The sequence below is a fragment of the Carassius gibelio genome, chromosome B7, assembly GCF_023724105.1.
Source record: "Carassius gibelio isolate Cgi1373 ecotype wild population from Czech Republic chromosome B7, carGib1.2-hapl.c, whole genome shotgun sequence".
In the NCBI taxonomy this organism is placed as follows: Eukaryota; Metazoa; Chordata; class Actinopteri; order Cypriniformes; family Cyprinidae; genus Carassius; species Carassius gibelio.
Window position 1 is genome coordinate 24,565,895 of NC_068402.1, and position 21,082 is coordinate 24,586,976.

Here is a 21,082-nt window from a genome sequence, read left to right on the forward strand (position 1 = left end):
TAATGCTTAAACACCTTTATTGTGCCCAGTCAAAAATTCAAACTTCACCTTTGTAAGCAAACTTGGCAGAGAACAATGAGGTAGAATGACAGAGGAGCTTGAGAAATAGCTCTGCATGGAATGCATATGGTGAGAAAAAGACAGTCTTAGTTCTGAAAGTAATGTTATCCATTCAGACATTCAGCAGATGATGATTAAAGTGACATTTGCATTTAGTCTGCTAAGGCTCTTGGTACATTCAAGGGAAGTCTATGGTTTTAAATTCAACAGGCAGCCATTTGGGCTCACACCCACAACACTGCTGATGTACAATAAGTGATTAAAAACCTACCCCTTTACAAAGTGCAAATTAAAAAGTGCAATAAAACTACGTGCAGTCGATGGCCATTCTCATTTCAGGATTAATATATCAAGTCGGTTTGAAATCTGATCGAGAGCAGTAAAAGCAATGCCTAGTGGGAGGCACGCACTGAAATTGATCTGGATTGGCAATTAGATCTGCAGGGTTATGCGCAAAACTCTTGTTCTACCAAACAGAACACTGATAAGGCAAAAATAAACTCCAAAAAACAAAGAAAAAAAAAAAGCGCAAAATTAAAAATCTGCCAGGTAGATTGCTATTCAACCTTTTCCATGCCATACCTTAAAACTGTTTCATGTAAAAATTTATGAAAACTAAAACGGTGAAATGTCATGATGAAAAACTGGCTTATAGTTGCGTCTTAAAGAAAAAGAAATTGGCAAAAAAAAAAAAAACCTACTGTTGGAGGGGAAAACCAATTAAAGGCACTGTATGGCTTCCTACTGTTAAACAAGGAGTTTAGAATGGATTAACCAAATAGCAACCTATAAAAAGGGAGAAAAAAAAAAAAAATCCCTTCAACCATGGCCTGAATATCAACTTAGTTCAAAACTCTGGGTCTTCCCCATCCATGGGCCCCAGCTAACCCATCTCACCGTGTACAGTGCCAAAGTGAACAAGCCAAACTAAAAAGAAAGTGCAACAGTGAACTTTCTACAGTGTTTCCCCATGCCCCAACTCCTGGGAGGGCCTTTTGAAGGGGGGCCGACTCTGGAGCAGTTCCCCGAGGAGAGCAGGCGCAATGGACATCCAGGCTGAGGCATCGTGCTGCCATGCGTGGTTTCAGTTGACATCCCGCTTCTTCTGGTTGCGCATCAGAGGGCGGTGGTTACTGAGGATGTCCATGGAGTGCTGCCTATGCCAGCAGGAGCGACAGTAGTATTTGAAGCAGGTCTGGGGGAGAGAAGGGCATAGTGTACAGATTAACGCACTAACAAAAGAGACACCCACAGGTGAGAAAAAAACCCACACCACCTCACCTTGTCCCTGCAGAAGAACGGCCCAGGCTCACGACTGCATGATTGACAGATGGCATCCTCCAAGTATGGGTCAATCTGAACCTGAAACGAGAAAGACAGTTTCCATAAAGAAAAGCTACCGTAATACTAAAGCATCTTAATCACACGGCCAGGCAGACAGACAAGTGTGACCGTGCCAACTGAACTCAAATTGCCATATAGACCCATTATGTACCTTCTTTGTAAATTTGGGCGTCTTTATCTCAACAAATGCAGCGCTCACTGCTTTCAGATAACTGCGTTGGTTGTTAAAGGTTACACGTCCAGATCCTAGGAGGGGGTGCAAAAAAATTATGTAAGCTAACCCCAGTATAAAAGGTTCTCCATAATCAATTTGTTAACCTTGAGGAACAAAAATAAAATAGCTTTACCAATGGGGTATTTGTGCTTGTCTGTGTCGATGCCTGCATACACAACACCTCCGAACAGATCATTCATGATGCTGGCCAGGGCCTCAGCGTTGAGCATGCCATGCAGAGCTCCTACAAACACAGTGTTCCTAGGGTCCAGCCTTTGAGAGGGGCAACTCACATAGTTACTGTCTGAAATCACCCAAGGGATCACCTGTGCCTGAAATAAAAGAAGGTTTCTGATACATCAAGATAGACAAAGGATACATCAAGGAACAAAGTTTTCACCATCTACAAAACTACACAAAACCATCCAGGAAGCAGGTCAACAGGCAGCCAATGAGTCACTAATGTATAGGGGTTAATCAGTCTGCGTTAAATGTATCAAAAAATAAAAACACCCCCTCCCCCCCACTGCATCAAATGCTACCACATCTACTCCTAAAGCACATCTTACATCTTTGCAGCGCATCCTTCTGCTGGACATTTTGAAGTAATACTCGCTGTAGCCCTCAGGATGGAGCAGGTCCTCAGTGCAGTCCTGTAGCAGGGCACGCACAGACTTGTCCGATTCAAACACCAAGTACACATAACCTGGGGAACAATCAGATGAATGAAAATAAGTCACGTGGCCAAGATGTTATTCAGTTTAAAAGGCTTTGCAGCCATCTGCATAACTGTAGACTGCACAAACTTTGGTATGGAAATCTTGCAAAGGGAGTTAACATTTAAATAAATTCCCAGAAACAGATACAACCATGTGTATGAAGGGTTCTTTTCACCAATCAGTTGAGTGCCATGAGCCACACCATCCCACAACAGTGCTGTAATAAAATAGGTTTCCTACCCTTTCAGCATTACCTTTGGGCATATTACCTTTCGGAGGGCAGCGAGGGTGCTTGCCATCCTTACCTGGCCACTCCACACTGAGAGGGCCATAGCATTTAAAAGTGTTTATCAAACCAGCTGGGAACAAAAACAGAGAAGCGATTAGTCTAGAAGCAAACAGGGCTATTGCAGATCTATACTACCCTTCAAAGTTTGGGATTAGTAAGATTTAGGTGTTGGAAATAATTTAAAAAAAGTTGTATTGATTGGATACAGCAATAATAGTAATGAAAGGATTACGAATTTACTCGTTCAACATTAAACCTAATGGTTCAGCTTGGATCCATGTTCAGTGAAGAAACTGGAGTTAATCCAAGAGACCAGTTGTGCCCGAAATGGCAATTCCAGTTCATAGCTAAACAGAATTTTTAGCAGCCACTACTCAAATCTTTAGCGTCACAGGACCATTCCAAAGCAAGTTACTGCATAAACGTTGGGAACGTGTGCAGCCTAAAATGGTGAAAGTTGGTTCCAAGGACTCTTTGAACAGGATGAGTAAATTTAAAACCGAAATATGTAACAAATGCCTTTACGGTCTCTTGATCAATTTAATGAATCCTTGCTGTTCTTACTGAATCTTACAGACCACAAACTTTAAATGGCAGTGTAAACAGATCAGATACAGCACACAGTAAAAGGTGGAGAACAAAAAGCAAAATGGCACAAGTCAATTAACATTTTCTTAGGTGCAGAAACAAAGATCCCACACCTCCTACAGGAATAGACCACGAGTCAACATGGCACACAAACATTTTAATCAAGTAGTCATTTGAAACTTTATTTCAGTTAGTAGGCTAGTAATCTATTCCAAGCAACGCAATAAAAAAAATAAAAATTCAAAACCAACTACCAATTCACATATTGTATAAAAGCAGTTATTCTACCTTCAGTGATGTCCCAGGGGACACCTCCTAAAAAGACCTTGCAGGAATAAATGGGATTTTGGTAGTGTCTGGGGGGCAACTGTCCACTCCATGTGAAGGTAGCTTCATTGATGGCTGTGGAGCACAAATTCTCAAGATGAGCACAACAACAGCAATGCACCTGCATTATGGATTAATGAAAAACACCGTAAACAGCAGCAACAAGGTTGCACGAATCGGTTAAATGGAAGTGTTAAAGGACATTAAAGTGAAGTGACATTCAGCCAAGTATGGTGACCCATACTCAGAATTTGTGCTCTGCATTTAACCCATCCGAAATGCACACACACAGAGCAGTGAACACACACACACTGGGAGCACACACCCGGAGCAGTGGGCAACCATTTATGCTGCGGCGCCCGGGGAGCAGTTGGGGGTTCGATGCCTTGCTCAAGGACACCTAAGTCATGGTATTGAAGGTGGAGAGAGAACTGTACATGCACTCCCCCCACCCACAATTCCGTCCGGCCTGAGACTAGAACCCACAACCCTTCGATTGGGAGACCAACCCTCTAACCATTAGGCCACGACTTCCCCAATAGGTTTTGGTGGGAGGGTGAAGGGGTGGGGGATAGCTTATGAATTCATGCACTACAGTAGCATGCAATGGGCATACAGGCTGCCTGTCGGTGAAGCCAGGCCTCTCTTTCAATGCTGAAGGGGCTCTCAGGGGTCTTCATTAGGTCCCAGTTGGGCCAGATGGAGGCACCAGGCCAGCGGTGGGACAGACCACCGCTTGAGGTGGCACTGGGTGGTGGGGTGAGAGGGGAGCTGCTGTGGTCCAAACGAGAGCCCAGAGCTAGCTTGAGCGGATCCCTTTGCATACTGGACATAAGGAAGGGCACAGATGGAGAGATCCTCAAAGAAGACTACAAAGAGGAAAGAGAAAAGTGTTAGCATTACCAAGAAGAACATTAAAAGGTGAGCTACCTCTAAAACTAGCCTCAATTAAAACACCATTCCACACTCAGCTGCTTTAATTGATAGTCAAGTCAAATTAGTATTGCACTTTTGAGGAGCTTTACAAGAAGTGTCATACTACGGTGTCAGGTTTAACAGCAGTTTTAGGATGGGTAAAATAGAATTTAAATATAATCTGAATGGAGATCTTCCCATTTTGGATTTAGTGCAGTTGCTATAAGAGTGGCACAGTGGTATAGTCAATGAAACTTAAGTAGAACCAGTCATGATTACCAATCGCAAGGGTTTATACATTTATAAATAGAAAAAAAAAAAAAAAAAAAAAAAAAAAAGACTCAGCAGAAACCACACATAACACAGTCCCAAAACGCTTACCAGCAGGTCTGAGAGGTGATCAGAACCAGAGCTGAAGCCGCTGGTCTCAGAGTCCACAGGGCTAATGGAGTGAGAGTCCAGGAAAGACTGAGAATTCAAGCGTGCCATGCCGGGAAATCTTTCCAGGAAGTCTGTGGCACCAATGGAAGTCTCAGAGTAGCTTGGAAGCCTGTTGGAGAGATGGCTGGGAGTCCCTAAAATCCCATGCACTGAAAAATAAATGGGTTTAAAAATGGTTACAGTAACAGACACATTTTTTTTTTAAAAAGTAGCAAGGAAAAGCCAAAAGAATAGATTTTTGTATTACTCAAACCCTCAGAATAAAATGAGCACTACAAAACTCACAAGTACAGCTGAAGAGGACAGTTCTTATATTAGAGCACTAATGAGAATTACTAGTGCAAGATGCAGGCCGAGAATCTGTGACCATCGTCAACAAAAGGCTCTGACTCACGGTTACATGGCAAGTGAGAATGGTTTAAACATGCTCTAGCTAGGATAAGGCCAAAGACCCAGAAAGAGAATCCACAAGAAAAAGCCTACTGAAAACGTTCACTATAAATCAATACTGTATAAGTCAGGGTTGCTTAAAGTGTATACGGTTACTTTAATGCTACTCATTCCACTCACGCGAGGCTGTATTAGTCTGCGCAGAGGGATCCGAGTCATGGCTGCTCCATGGTCTCTCCCAGTCAGACAGGCTGAGGGACTGTAGGCCCAGACCCCAGTTACTGACGTCAGGCAGACCCCTGGATGAGTCCTGGCCACCGCTGGGGAAGAGCATCCTGCTCCGGACTGCAGACAAGTCCGAGTCGGGACGACCTGTTAACAGAGTCAAGAAACAAACATACTTTTTGGCAACTCTGCATCAGCAGTGGAAATAAAAAGGCATACACATTGTGAAAACATCGGCTGCCTAGACGGATAGAAATCACAGCTCGCCTCCTTTTGTCTGGCTAAATGACACCGGAGCAGCGGTCTCTGCAGAGACGACCCACCCTGCATGTGACCCAGGCGCTGCTGCCCTCATAGCCCCTTGCTAATGACATCAGTCCCTGGCCTCCTCGATGCCACACCACAGAGCATTCCTGACAAATTCCCCTGCAAAGAGACAGCACCCCCTCCCACCTCTGGCTCAGACACTCGAGGTGGCAGGGAGAGAGAGCTCGCCGCTAGCTGCAGGCTAAGAGACCGAAAACTCCAGTGAATCACAGCACTATTGCTATTGGCTAAGTAGCTGAAGAATGAGCAATCTGGGCTTCTCGTGCAGAGCTGGACTGCATCCAACTGCTTACTCCAGCCCTGATTCAGCATCCTCCGTCTTATCTGCATGACATCGCATGACCAGTGCTGTAATGATTCCCTGCGCACATGAAGCTCTAATGCAGGGCCAAAGCTGAAGGTGCGGACAGCAACGCAGCATACGCACATGAACAGGGGCAGCAAAAAAAGCTCTTGTTACAGAGCCTGCGCGCACACACACACACACAAGAATTGTCTGCTTGCATTTGTGGTTTATTCTAGCGCTCAATTAACAAGTGAATCTCTTTGTACACAAACTAGGGTTTACCATTAAAAGGGTCTCGCTTGCATTTGGCAGTGGGAGTGGTGCAAACCCCACTGAGATCCAGTGAGTTTCCCAGCATGGTGTTCATCCTGGAGAACGTGTCTGCATTGCTACATGTAGACAGGGCTGGAATATCAGAATCCAGGCAGTTAAGAAGTCTGGGGTTCTCGCTCTGTCAGAACACAGATAGACATCACAAATGGTAAAACATGGCCTGATTCGTCCCTTGCACCCTTTCCACACCATTTTAGGTTCAGTTAGCAAAACAGTATGATGCCATAAGATTTTAAGTTAAGGAGAATTTATTTGGAGGCCACTTTCAGTAGAGTGATGGTAAACAATATGCCTATAAGTTAATTTGCCACTTCTGCTGTTAAATTGAACAAAGCAGCCAATTATTAAATCTGACAAGCCCAAATCAGTGGACCCATACCGCACTGTAAACAACCATTACTGATGACAGATACAGGCCAGCATAATAACTAGCATTTCTGCATGCTCAACAACCAAAAATGGAGTGGAACACTTCTTTTTTCATTTCCAAATGACCCCAAACGTTTATTGAGGTAGTAGACGCGGGTCAAACGCAAAATAAATATTTAACACGCTCACAAAAACTTTAATAAAAGTGGTGCAAAATTTAAACCCGAACTAACACCGAAACTCACCAGAGAAAACGCCATCGTAGGACTATCAACCAAAATTATCGAAAACAACACCTTAGTTAAGTCTCTTAAGTCTACTTAAACCTTTCGAGGGAACTTTTGGCCTAATTCACAACACCTGTGCTCGAGACAAGCACCTCTTTCTCTCCTGGGATCCACTTCTTCTCTTGAGTAACCAATCACTGATTGCATATTGATATTTATTCTTGAGGGGCGGGGACTTGTCGTGACGTCAGTTTCCATAGGCCAATTTACGGTTTCAAAAACTACCGTAATTTTTTTTCAATGTCCCCAAATGATCTATATTATTATAAAATGTATGACAATATTTCTGATTCCTGTCGAGGTGTCATTCTCTCAAACAAGTTAATTTTTCTTATTCAACAAATATTATAGTTGGTCGTGGCGTCTTATGTGTTATACATTTTAGAGCCTTCTGCAGATTTATGAATATATTTAGATCTAAACATGAATGTTATTACTTATTTTCTCATTATCTAAATTGCTCAGTGCGGCCTTGATATTTGTAATGAGTCACGTCGCGTGTAAAATGTATTTTATTGACAGAAATCAGGACCATGGAGAGCAGCATTTATAAATTAGGCCTTTATCAAGACAAATCACACAATTTGTGACTAAAGACTTCTATAATACAGTAAATACAATAGTGATTAACAGCAGGCACATTGCAAAAGAGACCAGCAGATACTTTCAGGGCAGGCATTGTATTTAAAACAAATGACAGACTACCGACTCACTTCCTCTAGATGGCAGCACTTACATTGTTTCATAGGGTCTTCACTTTAAAAGGACAGTTCACCTCAAAAGTAAAAGTTTCATGCTGTTGTAAACCTGTTTGATGTTCTTTAATGACACAAAAGGATATGTTGGGCATGAGAGTCTCAGATTTATTATGCCAAAAATAAAAGGCGAGACCCTAGACATTCTGTCTAACATCCCTTTTGTGCAACGAAGTCACGCATATTTGAAAACATGAGTATGGATGACCATATTTTTAGCCTACTTCTGTAAATTATGAACCTAATTTCAGACGCATGAAAGCTGCTGCAATTGAAACATAACTGTAGTGCACAGTTCAATAAAAGTACACACAAGACATTTTAATGCATTCCCATTTTAATACTATTATACAGTAGTATTTTTGTACACCAAACACTTTACAAATGCATTTCAAATGTTTGAATAAACCATTACTATACCCACATTAAAACCCATGCACACTTGTAGCATCTCTTTATATTCAGAGAATTAACTTGAAACAGCAATTTCATGTTAGCAGCAAATTTGCTGTCCATATACTGTTTGTTTTGTGCCACACTGACACATTTATAAAAAAAAAAAAAAAAAAAAAAAACCACACACACCACACACACACACTACAACTTAACCTCTGAAACTGCTATAAAAGGACATGGATACAAAAACAAATGTCAACACAAAGAAAGGGTTACCAATAACGTGTACAGATTATTCATCTCAATTGCACAAACTCTTGTTTCCCCAGTCACACACTCTAGATTGAGGTGGTCTCATATTTTGTAAAGTCACCAGACCCTCTGTGATGTGTTACAGTGGACATTAGTGGGGGGAACCATATGACTGTCTGGACATCACATTACCCAAAATAAGTTGGCCAAAGTTTTGTATATAACATAAGCAACTTTAAATGACCATGCTACCAAACAAGACAAACTGAAAAAGGTTACACAGATCATTGAAGCAACAAACATACAATGACACACAGAGCTACACTTCATGTCAAAACTAACATGCTCAATGTCAGCTTCAGTTGATGGTCTCATTTTATGTCGATCCAGAGCAAATCTCAATTAACAAATAAATTAGTATCTTATCTTAAATTCTTCAATACAAAGAAAAAAAAGAGGGGGATAGAGAAAGTTCAAGGGACCAATCCATTAAGAACTGCTAAGGTCTATTTTTGTGCTGTTGGCAATGATTAGTGCTGTCAAATGATTAAAATCGCACATAATGTATGTGTGCTGTATGATAATAAATATTACACATACATTTCAGATTTTTTTTATATTAAATATTTAGAATATAAATTATGAATAGATAGACATGTAAATACATGTCAATATTTTCAAATGTATACATAAATATACACAGAACACAAGCATTACGCAAGCAAAAACTAATTGATTAATCGTTTGACAGAACTAATTTCAATACAGGCTCAATGAGCAATATGAAAGCAAATTTCATCTCTTCATGGCCTAATTCCAAAGGATTTTAATACATCCAAAAGCCTAAAGTTCAAATGCACTGAACCATTTTTAAACAGGAGCTGGAAGACACCATTTCAAGAGAAACCTGAAAGAAAGAAAAAAATATTAAAGAGAACATTTTATGAATCACATGTTGCATGGGAGAGGAATAGAATGGCCTTACTAGATTTTAACAGAATTGCCGTGATTTCCATCCAGGCTGGGATGAGTCTGATGTGGAGGGATACCAGCGCATCTAAAAAAATAAAGAAATAAAACGATATAAAAAAAAAAAAAAAAAAAAAAAAAAAAAAAAGTTAACACCTTCAGACTTTGTGAAAGAGCCAAGGAAATCTTCACAATTCATTAGCATGTGACCCAAGCCGTCACAGCTGACAGTTGATTTCTTTGAATAATTAGAACATCTTTTGGACCAGATCATTAGCCTTTACTTGACATTGAGACAGCCTCTACTTATCCGAGATAGGAAAACATGTTAGCATTGAACAGAGTAGTAACTCATTTGCGTAACCAACATAACTTAAAGGTGACTGGCATACAAAACATGAAATTATCTTTTGGAGGTTGTAAAACATGTAAATAATACACAAAACAATTGTGACGAGTGGGGCGGGTCCGAGAGCCGTGGGAACCGGAGCGAGGCCGGTGGAGTGATTGGAGATGAGCGACACCTGGGCTTCACTCGTCCTTCACTGTCGTCGCTCCTGTTTTATATCCTTCCATCTCCTCCGTGGAACTCGAGACCGGTGGGTCGAGCAGGTGTCGCTCATCTCCAATCACTCCACCGGCCTCGCTCCGGTTCCCACGGCTCTCGGGCCCTGCCCCACTAGTCACAACAATGTTTAAAGACTTAAATGTCTCAAATTACTAAAATTACGCTCGCTACATTGACTTCCTGCCCAGAAAGAATACAAACTTTTATACACTTTTTTTTTTTGTTTTTTTATAAACATTCATAATGGTGCATTAAAAGATCTTCCAACAAAATCATAATATTGATGTATCTTTACATTAAAATGCTTTGTTTTCTTTATGGAAATTTTTTTAAATCCATTTATTTTGACATGACTAGCAGGATTTAATTTGTGAAACATGGCCTTCCATAAATTAGTGCATGATATTTATAAATATGAATCTGGAACCTAGTACAGTAATGAAAAAACTATTAAAGAGTTAAAATGGCAATTTTAAAGTTAAAAACGAACAACACACACCACACACACCAAAAAACTACATGCAAGGGAAAAAAAAAAAATTTAAAAGAGAAAAAATAAATTTCAGATGGCCTCACCTGAGCATGAAGTGCAGCTGCTGCTGCAGCGGCCGCTGCTGGGTAGGTGAAAGCCGTGTGGGGCAGGCCGGGGCTGAGCTCTGGGGTATAGAAAGGGTAAGGAGACCAGGCCTCTGGAGATGCTGGGATCAGTGCTGCCCCTGTCAAATCATCTGAGGATTGGGATGAGCAGAGCAAACCATCACCTGAGACTGAGGCCAGTTGAGTTCAGTATCTCAGACATGACTGAAATCACCACTTCAAAACCAAGTGACACATTGTTCAAGTCAGAGGCACAAACACTCCTAAAGACTCTTAAAGAGGCAGGAACTAAATCCTGATACCTGTGTGATCTCTGGTCATTTCTGTGACTTGGAACAGAAGAGAGGTTGAATAAGATGTGAAGTGCTAAGGCTCAACTTATGTGTAATAGAACTAAGAGAACAGAAAAGGCCATTTGCTAATGACACATGCATGTGGAGGTGGATTAGTCTCTTCTTGTGTTTTCCTAAGATCTACTCTATAGATGTGTATGCCTGACTCTGCAGTGTGTGAACTACTGTGTTGGCCATGAACTTACATGGGTCCCGTGCTATGAAGTGCGCTCCTAGAGCTGGGTGGATATTTGTGGGATTCGGAGTGCCCATCAGCTTACTCTTTGCCATCTTCGTGTTGGCCTTAGCAAACTCTAACCGGAGGGTCTGCGGGTTTTCAGGGTCAAATCGAACCCCCTGGAGACACAAGGGAGGGAGGGGGACAGAGTAATGGGGATGGGTTGTGCCTGCCAGACCCTGGTCAAAATGTGCAGTGCGTTTTAAGCTGGTGCCCACATGCAGTGAACGTTTCTAATAGTGATTGAACAGCAAAGCTAGTGGTTACCTAAACAGAAGTGGACACATACTACACACTAAAGACAAAAAAAAAAAAAAAAAAAACCACACACATTACTGGTAATCTACTGAATAGTGGCTTCTCCGGCCATCATGGTGCTCAGTAAGTTTTGATATAAACATTATGCATTTATTTGTAATGCATTGGAACATTTCAATGTATGAGACTACTTTAAAGGGATACTCCATCCCAAAATGAAATTTTTGTTAGTAATCACTTGCAGTGGGCAGCCATTTATGCTGAGGTGCACAAGGAGCAGTTGGGGGTTTAGTGCCTTGCCGGCCTGAGACTCGAACCCACAACCTTGATCTTGAATAACAGAGCAACCACATTGCTAAATTAAACTCCGTAAAATGTTAAGTAGGTCGCAGTGCCATGCACTTAACGGTCATCTATGGTCATTCTTCAATAAGGTTCATTAGTTTACATTAGTTAAATAAATGAACTATTTCCACAGCATTTATTAATCTTAGTTTGTTCATTTCAGCATTTACTTATGCATTAAAATAACAGGTTGTGTTTGTAAACAATGCAGTGTTAACTAACATGAACAATGGATGACTATTTATTAACATTAACAAAGATTAATAAATTGTGTAATAAATGTATTGTTCCTGGTTCATGATAGTTAATATCTTATTGTAAAGCGTTACCATTAATATTGATTCATCATACTGTTGAACTTGACAGTATTTTCCTGTTACTTCATAGGAGCTTCAAAGAAAACTTGTGACCTGCGTTTATCAGTATTTTTTTGCTCATTGGGAAAAAAAGGAAAAAAATAATTTGATATCCTCCCCCAAGGTTTCTATAGATATTACAATTTATCTATATTGTGAATTCGTATGGCCACAATAACCATGATATTAAAAAAAATCTAATATCATGACAGCACTGATGGCAGATGGACTATTCTGACCATGCTTTTCATACTTTTCAGAACTTTGACAGTGTAACTTACAAGCCTCCTGGTTTTCATCCCAAATATCTTAAAATTGTGTTCTGAAGACGAACAAAGCTCTTAAAGGTTTAAACAGCATGGGGGTAAGGGATTAAATGACAATTTTCATTTTGGGATGGAGTATCTCTCCAAGCTCACCATGTTTTAATTGTCAAATGAGATACAAGCTATGGCCATTATTGTACAAATTGACAGCAGAAAATATTCTTAATGTATATACAGTAGATAATGCATTTAAACCGCATCAAGTATGAACCTAGCTGATAATATTCAACAGATTATCAATATTTCAAGCCATTGCTTACAGATAACTGGTTTCTTACATTTAATGCATTCTTTGCCGCTTCAGCACCGGAACGACTATCAAAGGTTACAAAACCAACAGGCTGAAAAAGAAAGAAACAAGTCAATGGCCATGGTGTAATTTATCAAAAACATACAAGAGACATGGTAAGTGTAACTTTCATTACTAAAACGATCCAAAAAATACAATAATAATAATAATAATAATAAATGTGATTGCTCACTACACAGTACTAAATATAGGTTTATAAAATCACTAAAATAAAAAAAGGCTTGACCGCAACACAAGTGCCAAAGTAAATGTTTTTAATACAACACACAGGCCTGGTCAGCTAATATCAAACAATGTCTCACCTGCTTTGATGTTAACTTGATAAGTGAACCCTCATAACCCTGAAAAGGAAAATTAAATCCAATTACCACAATGTAGTCACATGCTTGAAAAGGAAGAAATTCCTGCTGCACTCCCTATAAGAGGCCAACTCTGTCAGAGAGGATGCACTTTACCGCACTGCTAATCTGTGCGACTGGAACATCTCTGCTGCTAAGAATTATTCCAATTCTTACAACTCTAAAACTCAATTTTGAAACTTCACTATTCCCCTCCAGTCAATTCATTGTTTCAGTGAGAATTTCTAACTGTTGATTGGGCGACCACAACAATTAGGAACTAGAAGTAGAGTTTCAACTAAACACTGTCAATGAGATTTACCATTTAAAACCTCTGTTTTTACCTTAAATGGTCGAAATAGCAGATAAAGTTCACGAGATTTGATATCTGTTGGCAGACCACTGACAAATAGTGTTCGTACCTGTAAAATACAAAATACATTTTAAAATGCATGCAAAGTTTCTAGATAACACAAAAGGAGATGACTTAGTTTAGACACAGAACAGAAATGAAGTGATCAATGACCCTTGGATCACGAAGTCAACATTTATTTACTAAAGTAAAAAACTAAAATAAATTAAATGCTTATGGTTTGCAATGACCTGAAAAATACAAAAAGCCATGAATTGGGTTTTAAAAAGCCTGGCAGCTTCACACTCAAAACTTATAGTACAAAGATTCATGAAAAACGCATTCAGCTACATGATGGCCACATTCAGCTACAGAAATAAACAAATGCACATCCACTCGCTTTGACTTGGTGGGGGGTTCAAAGCCACAATGGACTGCCAGTGGAACAGCGATGGACAACATCGCACAGTGTGACAGCACTTCCTTCCTCTGACCCACAACAACAACCCCGACGGCGCAACACCATTCCTCGGCCCTCAACCCCTCACCTCTGCACCACCTCTGTGTTGTAATGATCATGTATAAAGGTTCAGTTTAAATTAATAGCTTCAGGTTTCACTAGCTTCAAGTGATACTGACAACCACAATCCAAAACCGTTTTCGAAGTTGATTGTCTCTTATTTGAGATGCCATTCATTAATGGATCAAAACAGCTGCATAAGGCAGTGGTGTCTATTTACAAATAATAATGTGCAAAAAAAGCTCTTTTTATATATATATATATATATATATATATATATATATATATATATATATATATATATATATATATATATATATATATATATACACACACACATATATATATATATATATATATATATATATATACACACACACTAACATGTCTCAGGTTTATTGCGGTTTGTAAGGGATATAAAAACACACGTATACACAGACACCAATAAGACTGAAATATGCTTTAAGCCATTTATTTTATTTAGTTTTAACTGTTTGCATCTTTAAAAGCATGGTTTATGAAGAAACCAAACAATTATTACGCAGTGCTGCATTACGACCAGAACAAAATTGTATACAACCATTAAAGGTCAGTGACGCTGAAGCAAATTTCAAACAATTCGGTGATTTGCGTCTGTGTGACAGTTTGAGACAAACTAAATCTACTGAGCGGCTTTTTTGTATTTTATTGAGACCCTGGCCAAAAAAAGCTAACCCAAAGACAAACAAACTTTACACCTGACGCAATGTAACTCCCTAAACGTTTGAAGGAAGCGCCAATAACATACCGCTCAACAAAATCATAACGTCAAGGTAAAGGAAGTCATTGATTTAATGCAAAACCATTTATATTCAATCTGAAATTATTAACTTTAAACCACCGTCTTTTAATTGTGATTATTTCCTTACTAAAAAAGACACCACACACACACACACACCCACAAACACACTTAATGGGAGACGCTGAGGCTCCCCTTCACACTTCAAAAGATTGTAACAAAAAACATGTACATCGACCTAGACAGATTATTTTTTTTAATACAACACCTCATTGACTAATTTTAAACTCCGAACTCTCACCTCCTCTTCTATTGGGACATTGTTGTTCGGCTCGGAGTCAGACTTGATACTCATCTTGAATGTAAACTTGAGACACCCAGAAGGACCGGCAGAAGTTTCGTTTTTTTCAGCGTCCTAAAGTGCGACTGGATCCTGATGGCGATCCGTGCGGGACTCAGCAGAACTCGTGCGGGACACTGAGGTCGTGTCAAAAGTGCCAGGTGAACTGAAGACGCGAAGGTGACTCGGTGAAAAGAAGTGCAGTGCGTGGTGGTGAGGGGAAGAGAAACGACGCTGCCACCTCACATTTACCTCGTTTTAAATGTTAAATTTCAAAGAAAGCAGATGTCATGGGTAGGACCTGTTCCATAGTTGACCTGCTCGCCAATTAGGTCATCAAGAGAGATGGGGCAGGCTCGAGAGCGGCGCTGCAGCTGGTGGTGAAGCCAACCCCTCCATTAGTGAATCATCGCCTTCATGGGGAAGTACGGACCAATTGGAACCGCTCCTTTTATTATTGGAGACATCTCATATCAACTGTATCAGGAGGAGGGAGGAGAGTAAATAAAAGAGAGGAATTCGTTTACTCGAGGCATATAAAAGCTTTGTAAAACTAACTTTGAAGTTTCTTTATGGGTGGCAGTTGTGAAAGGGTCAGGATGTATGCATCTTTTTGTTTGTTGAAAAACTGAGCTATTCTAAAAATAACCCTGACATTTGAGTGCATTTAATTATGGGAACATCTGTTTAAAAGGAAAGCTACTTTTCTTTAAACTTGGCGAGACACACAATGCAGGGAACCAATCGTCTGGTAAAAATGGGCCTGTACTGTAAAGCTCATAAATGTTATGTTAAACTGTTTGCACCTTCAGCTGGTCTTCTGTCATGTTTCCTGACATTGTGTAGTCACACAAAGTAAATGAGCATTGTTGAAGCCTGCGGTAAGGGTTGAGAAGTTTTTTTTTTTTTTTTTTTTTTATTTGTACAAATCTAAGTCTAATTATAGACAAAATCATTCTTGCCAGGCCTCTCGAATTCCATTGTGCATAAGGGAGCTATGAACTATTTATAAATCCTACAGATGTTTATTCACAGACTTGCAGTTTGTTTGAGGGCCTGTCTTATAGTGACTGCTTAATTCAGTTACAAGCTCCAAACTGGATCTTTAAAGTAGTCCTTTATCGTGATTAATTTGCATGATATTTCTGTGTGTACTGTGTATATCTATGTAGCTTATATATAAATACACACAAATACAGTATATATATATATATATATATATATATATATATATATATATATATATATATATATATTTAAAATAATTACAAGTATTTACATGTATATATTTATACTCATATAATGTATATTATTATGAATATAATCTTATATATATATATATATATATATATATATATATATATATATATATATATATATATATATTCATAATCATATACATATATGTACTGTATATATATGATATATATATATATATATATATACAGTACAGACCAAAAGTTTGGACACACTTTCTCATTCAAAGAGTTTTCTTTATTTTCATGACTATGAAAATTGTAGAGTCACACTGAAGGCATCAAGGGCTATTTGAGCAAGAAGAAGAGTGATGGGGTGCTGCGCCAGATGACCTGGCCTCCACAGTCACCGGACCTGAACCCAATCGAGATGGTTTAGGGGTGAACTGGACCGCAGACAGAAGGCAAAAGGGCCAACAAGTGCTAAGCATCTCTCGGGGAACTCCTTCAAGACTGTTGGAAGACCATTTCAGGTGACTACCTCTTGAAGCTCATCAAGAGAATGCCAAGAGTGTGCAAAGCAGTAATCAAAGCTAAAGGTGGCTACTTTGAAGAACCTACAATATGACATTTTCAGTTGTTTCAAACTTTTTTGTCATGTATATAATTCCATACATAATTCCACATGCGTTAATTCATAGTTTTGATGCCTTCAGTGTGAATCTACAATTTTCATAGTCATGAAAATAAAGAAAACTCTTTAAATGATAAGGTGTGTCCAAACCTTTGATCTGTACTGTATATAAACGTATTTTTAAAAAAATATATATACATGCATAGGTGTGTATTTATATATACATAATAAATATACACAGGACACACTCCTGTAGTATATGTGAACAAAAACTTTTATTTTGGATGCGATTCATTGCGATTACAAATACAAATTGGTTTGAAAAACCTTTTGCAACAACATTAAATGAAAGGTTGACTGCCCTGATGTGCGTTTTTCCATTAACACTCATTCTAACAGTAACCTATTCCTCTTGTTCTCAGGGGTTTAAAAATAAGTCAAACAGAGCACAGGTACACAGAGCCAAAGCTTACAGACTGATAAAGGTATCAGTGCCAGGCTCTTAAAGAATGACAAGTGCACAGATTGGCTGAGTGCAGACATGTCACAGCCAGAAGGGTGCTGGCATTCGTCTGACATGTTACACTGCAAAGTCACATTCAGACCAAATTATTTAAACTCCTTCTAGTACTTTATATAAAAAAAAAAAAAAACAAAAAAAAAAACACAACATATTATCATCAAAGTGACAGGTATAGCTCATCCCTGCAAATTCTCGGCGTATTGTTAATCGACATCCCGTTTCGTGTCATCTCCTTGTTAGTGGTGAGCTCCCCAACACAAAGCCTGTACAGTGGGGTCAGAATGCTGTTATGAGGCCTTCATGTTTTATTGGAGAAGAGCAGGCCCATTGTCCCAAAAGCCACCTCAATCCACACTCCTCCTCCTCACGCCTCACTGGCCCCGTCCCATCACATCGGCGTCATAGAGCTCCACAGCACTTAGCTTGTGTTCCCCGTGTCCTCTGTGCCTCACTGCATATCCAACATTTACAGCGCTCCTTCTTTCCGCTCAGAAGAGACGTTCAAGTCAAAAAAAAATATTCCTTTTGGAAAGGCTTTCACACTTTAGATGTATAAGTGGTGACATTATTGAGAGTTCTTTTAGTTTTGTGATTCACGTTGTGAGTGATGATACTCAGTAATGCATCCACATTAATAAGACACATATAATTTTTGGCTTCTTTTTTTTCCCATCACGTCAGCAGGATTGCACTGGTGTAAAGGCTGGAATATACTACACAGCTTTTTCATTTTTGATTTTTGCCCCAATTTACAGTCTGAGTGAGTCACTAGTTGCCAAAAGTCTGCAGAATTGACAGAAAACTGCATAGTTTGTGATGGGCACAAACACAGACATTTTAGCTTCAGAATATATGATTCCATCCAGTCGGAGGAGATTAAACATTACTGATATTTTAAGACAATTGTAGAATTTCTCCATGAGTTTGTTGTATTCAGAATGATTTCAAAGTCTGGTGGTGTGTGATCCATAGCTGTTCAGTTTTAAGTTAAGTTTAGGATGCCTAGTATTTTAAAATCTGTTACGATTTTAAAAGTTGTGTAGTGTATTTCAGCCGGGCATTTTGGGAAAATGCTCTCTGTCTAAAGAAACCTTCGTACTCGGCCATCACCTAAAACACAGTCACCACAGTTCATTGCCTCATGGTCAGGGACATTTTTGCCACTGTAAAAACAAACCATTGGTGTAGAATCTCTGGAATAATTGTTGATGCAGAGCCGGATGAAACAAACACAACCAAAATAATGATAAGTTCTGCTTGCATCAATACAGTCTATTTCCTGTTTGCAGCCTCTTTTGCTTCTTGAAGCAATGAGACCTTGTGACCAAAGGATATTAGTATGCCCTTTAGCTTTCTCTTGCATCTGTTTTCTCTTGGACTGCCAAATCAGAATTTACAAAAGCTCTTGTGTTAATCTGTCATTTCCTCTATCTGTTGCCTTCTGTTTTTTCTCATATTAAAGCAAACAACTCTACGAAGACACTCGCAAATGATAAATAACGTTTTTTTTTTCTTTTCTTTTTTTTTTTTTTCAAAGCAGTTAGAATATATTTAAAAATGTCTTTTTCTTTCTTTTTTTTTGCTCACATATTTGTTAAAGTTTTACTATGTCTTCTTGATTAAAGAGCTATTTATTTTATGTACTCCCTCATATTTTCACAAGTGATCCCATGTTTCCTGTTTAAATTTGGAAAATGCACATAAAAGGTTATACTGCTAAAACAAAGGGCAACACATTCCCAGAGAGACAAATTGGGATCTGATAGCACAGAACGCTGGCGTTTTGACGCTGTCTTACATAAACATTTCATGCATTTAGGAAATTCAATCCCAGCCAAACTTTCATGAAGACTATGTATAATGTAAAAAAACAAAAAACAAAAAGCAAGAAGGACTGAAATAGTAAATACTCTGGAAACTGGATGGGAACATCAAGGCTCTGTCCCTTGTGCCTAGACTGGCTGCCAAACAGGACAAATTACAAAAAAATAAAAATAAAAAAATAACCTCAATGAGTCTCTTCAGTGCTCCATCTCAAATAATTGGGCTTAGCTCATACTGAGAGAAACAAACGTGAGCTACTGTGTATTCAGACAAATGACAATTTGAACTGAGGCTGTCCAATATGAAACGACAGGATGACTATATTTAATAATACTTATATTATTTATTTTTTTAATAAATTATACAGTAAACCCTAAGGACAATTTGAAAATGCACAAGAATAAAAAATCTGACCATTTCTCCATAAGGGTTTTGGAAGAGTGCTATGCTGAGCCTCAACAAAAAGTGGGTTATTTTAATTAATACAATATTTAATCATATTTTAGGTCATATGTTACAACATCACTGTATAGACCTTAGTCAGGGAAGATGCCATATGAATTTTATGGGGATGAAAACAAGGCTGTGACGGACAGGCTTAAAGTCTTTTCAATGGTAACATTCAAATCAGTTTTATGCAGTTTTTGTCTGCTGAAAGTTCAGTATGGTGCTACCCTAAAGTCTATGTGCCCAGTCTAAGAGTGCGCGAATTAAAGTCTAAAGTCTTAAATTAAATTAACATTTATGTAGCAAATAAGTTTTGAAACTTGATTTTAGGAGGCTGGTCATCATCTGCAAGGCTTTTTTAAGACTTACCATCAAGCACAAACAGCTTTTGAGACCCACTTTTCTGATGGTGCAAGCAGAACTTCATATAACCATTTTAAACCTCTCACACAGCACAGACTGCAAAGTAGAACTACAGAGACACACAAAAACCAGTCAAGAGGAACTGATCTCATGAAATATTAAACAGAAGTCGGGGGAGTGATTCAGTGATGCTTGGGACTGTTAAGGGCTGAATAAGGGGCGTGCATGATGGAGCATGCATATGCTAAGATTTACCTTCTCAATATTAGATATGAAAGTAATAGTAAACTGATTTTTGGTTTTGAAAATGAAATTGGTCACTAATTTTTTGGTATTGGTATTTGGTATTGACTCATTATGGTATTCCAGAAATGTGAACATGCAATGACACCAGATACTATATTCTCTTGAAACATTTCTAATAGCTTCTCAACATCAGTCTATATCTCAGTTCAATCAGTGTTTTTGTAGACAGTGAGGACAATCACATGAAATCGCTACAAGTCAGACTTAAATACAGCAAGGGACTGGGCACTACGCAGCTGTCCATCACATCTACTGAAGTCTGTCTCGGCCTCTAAGAAAGATGAATATTTGATAATGACCCTCCCTCCTGTATTGGCCTGTCAGCTCCTGTTCTTTCCACAACTGCACAACACACTCTCTCTGGACTTAAGAGGACGGTACAGTGTGCATTATTCAGACGCTCCATGCTGTGCACTTTATGTCGCTTTAAAAAACGGCGCCATATGGGATGATAAATAAAGCAGCCTAAATGTAACCATACATTTACAGGATCAGAAATGTGCATCTTGCACTTTTGCCTGTACAGCTTTGAAACTTTGCGCTTGTACCAGACTCAGTGGTGACTCAGCCGCAAGGACGAAAACTGCAAGTGGTAAAAGTTTTTCAAACACAACCTCGCTCACCCTTTGTTGTTTACATAATATG

The 21,082-nt window shown here is 39.1% G+C and overlaps 2 protein-coding genes across 4 annotated transcripts; both read right to left on the reverse strand.

The window, feature by feature from the left end:
• Positions 1-7,242, reverse strand: LOC127961120 (cytoplasmic polyadenylation element-binding protein 1). The gene is made up of 12 exons (XM_052560063.1): positions 7,073-7,242; positions 6,408-6,576; positions 5,468-5,659; positions 4,838-5,046; positions 4,158-4,410; positions 3,503-3,616; positions 2,592-2,696; positions 2,188-2,324; positions 1,752-1,950; positions 1,556-1,650; positions 1,342-1,422; positions 1-1,255 (listed from the first exon to the last, which is right to left on the reverse strand). Exons 1-12 carry the CDS (start codon positions 7,085-7,087, stop codon positions 1,145-1,147), a joined length of 1,680 nt encoding a protein of 559 aa, XP_052416023.1. The 5' UTR covers positions 7,088-7,242; the 3' UTR covers positions 1-1,144.
• A 946-nt stretch (positions 7,243-8,188) lies between these two features.
• Positions 8,189-15,625, reverse strand: LOC127962689 (RNA-binding protein, mRNA-processing factor 2a-like). 3 transcript variants are annotated; one of them, XM_052562335.1, is made up of 8 exons: positions 15,106-15,607; positions 13,499-13,576; positions 13,119-13,157; positions 12,785-12,847; positions 11,190-11,340; positions 10,631-10,821; positions 9,503-9,574; positions 8,189-9,424 (listed from the first exon to the last, which is right to left on the reverse strand). In XM_052562335.1, the coding sequence occupies exons 1-7, from the start codon at positions 15,157-15,159 to the stop codon at positions 9,509-9,511; spliced, it is 642 nt and encodes a 213-aa protein (XP_052418295.1). In that variant the 5' UTR covers positions 15,160-15,607; the 3' UTR covers positions 8,189-9,424; positions 9,503-9,508. The 3 variants fall into 3 exon arrangements, with proteins under 3 accessions (XP_052418295.1, XP_052418296.1, XP_052418297.1); XM_052562336.1 differs by having other exon boundaries at positions 10,631-10,782; positions 15,106-15,582; XM_052562337.1 differs by lacking the exon at positions 12,785-12,847 and having other exon boundaries at positions 15,106-15,625.
• Positions 15,626-21,082: the final 5,457 nt, after the last annotated feature.

What these genes read in the sequence shown, in the direction of transcription:
- LOC127961120 (XM_052560063.1), bottom strand. An exon ending in ATCACCTCTCAGACCTGCTG is followed by an intron (nt 4,411 to 4,837) that starts GTAAGCGTTTTG and finishes TCCTCTTTGTAG; the next exon opens with TCTTCTTTGAGGATCTCTCC. An exon ending in GCTTCACCGACAGGCAGCCT is followed by an intron (nt 3,617 to 4,157) that starts GTATGCCCATTG and finishes TGTGCTCCACAG; the next exon opens with CCATCAATGAAGCTACCTTC.
- LOC127962689 (XM_052562335.1), bottom strand. Translation starts at nt 15,159, where the DNA reads ATGAGTATCAAGTCTGACTCCGAGCCGAACAACAATGTCCCAATAGAA. An exon ending in ATGTCCCAATAGAAGAGGAG is followed by an intron (nt 13,577 to 15,105) that starts GTGAGAGTTCGG and finishes TGTATTTTACAG; the next exon opens with GTACGAACACTATTTGTCAG. An exon ending in TGCTATTTCGACCATTTAAG is followed by an intron (nt 13,158 to 13,498) that starts GTAAAAACAGAG and finishes TTTCCTTTTCAG; the next exon opens with GGTTATGAGGGTTCACTTAT.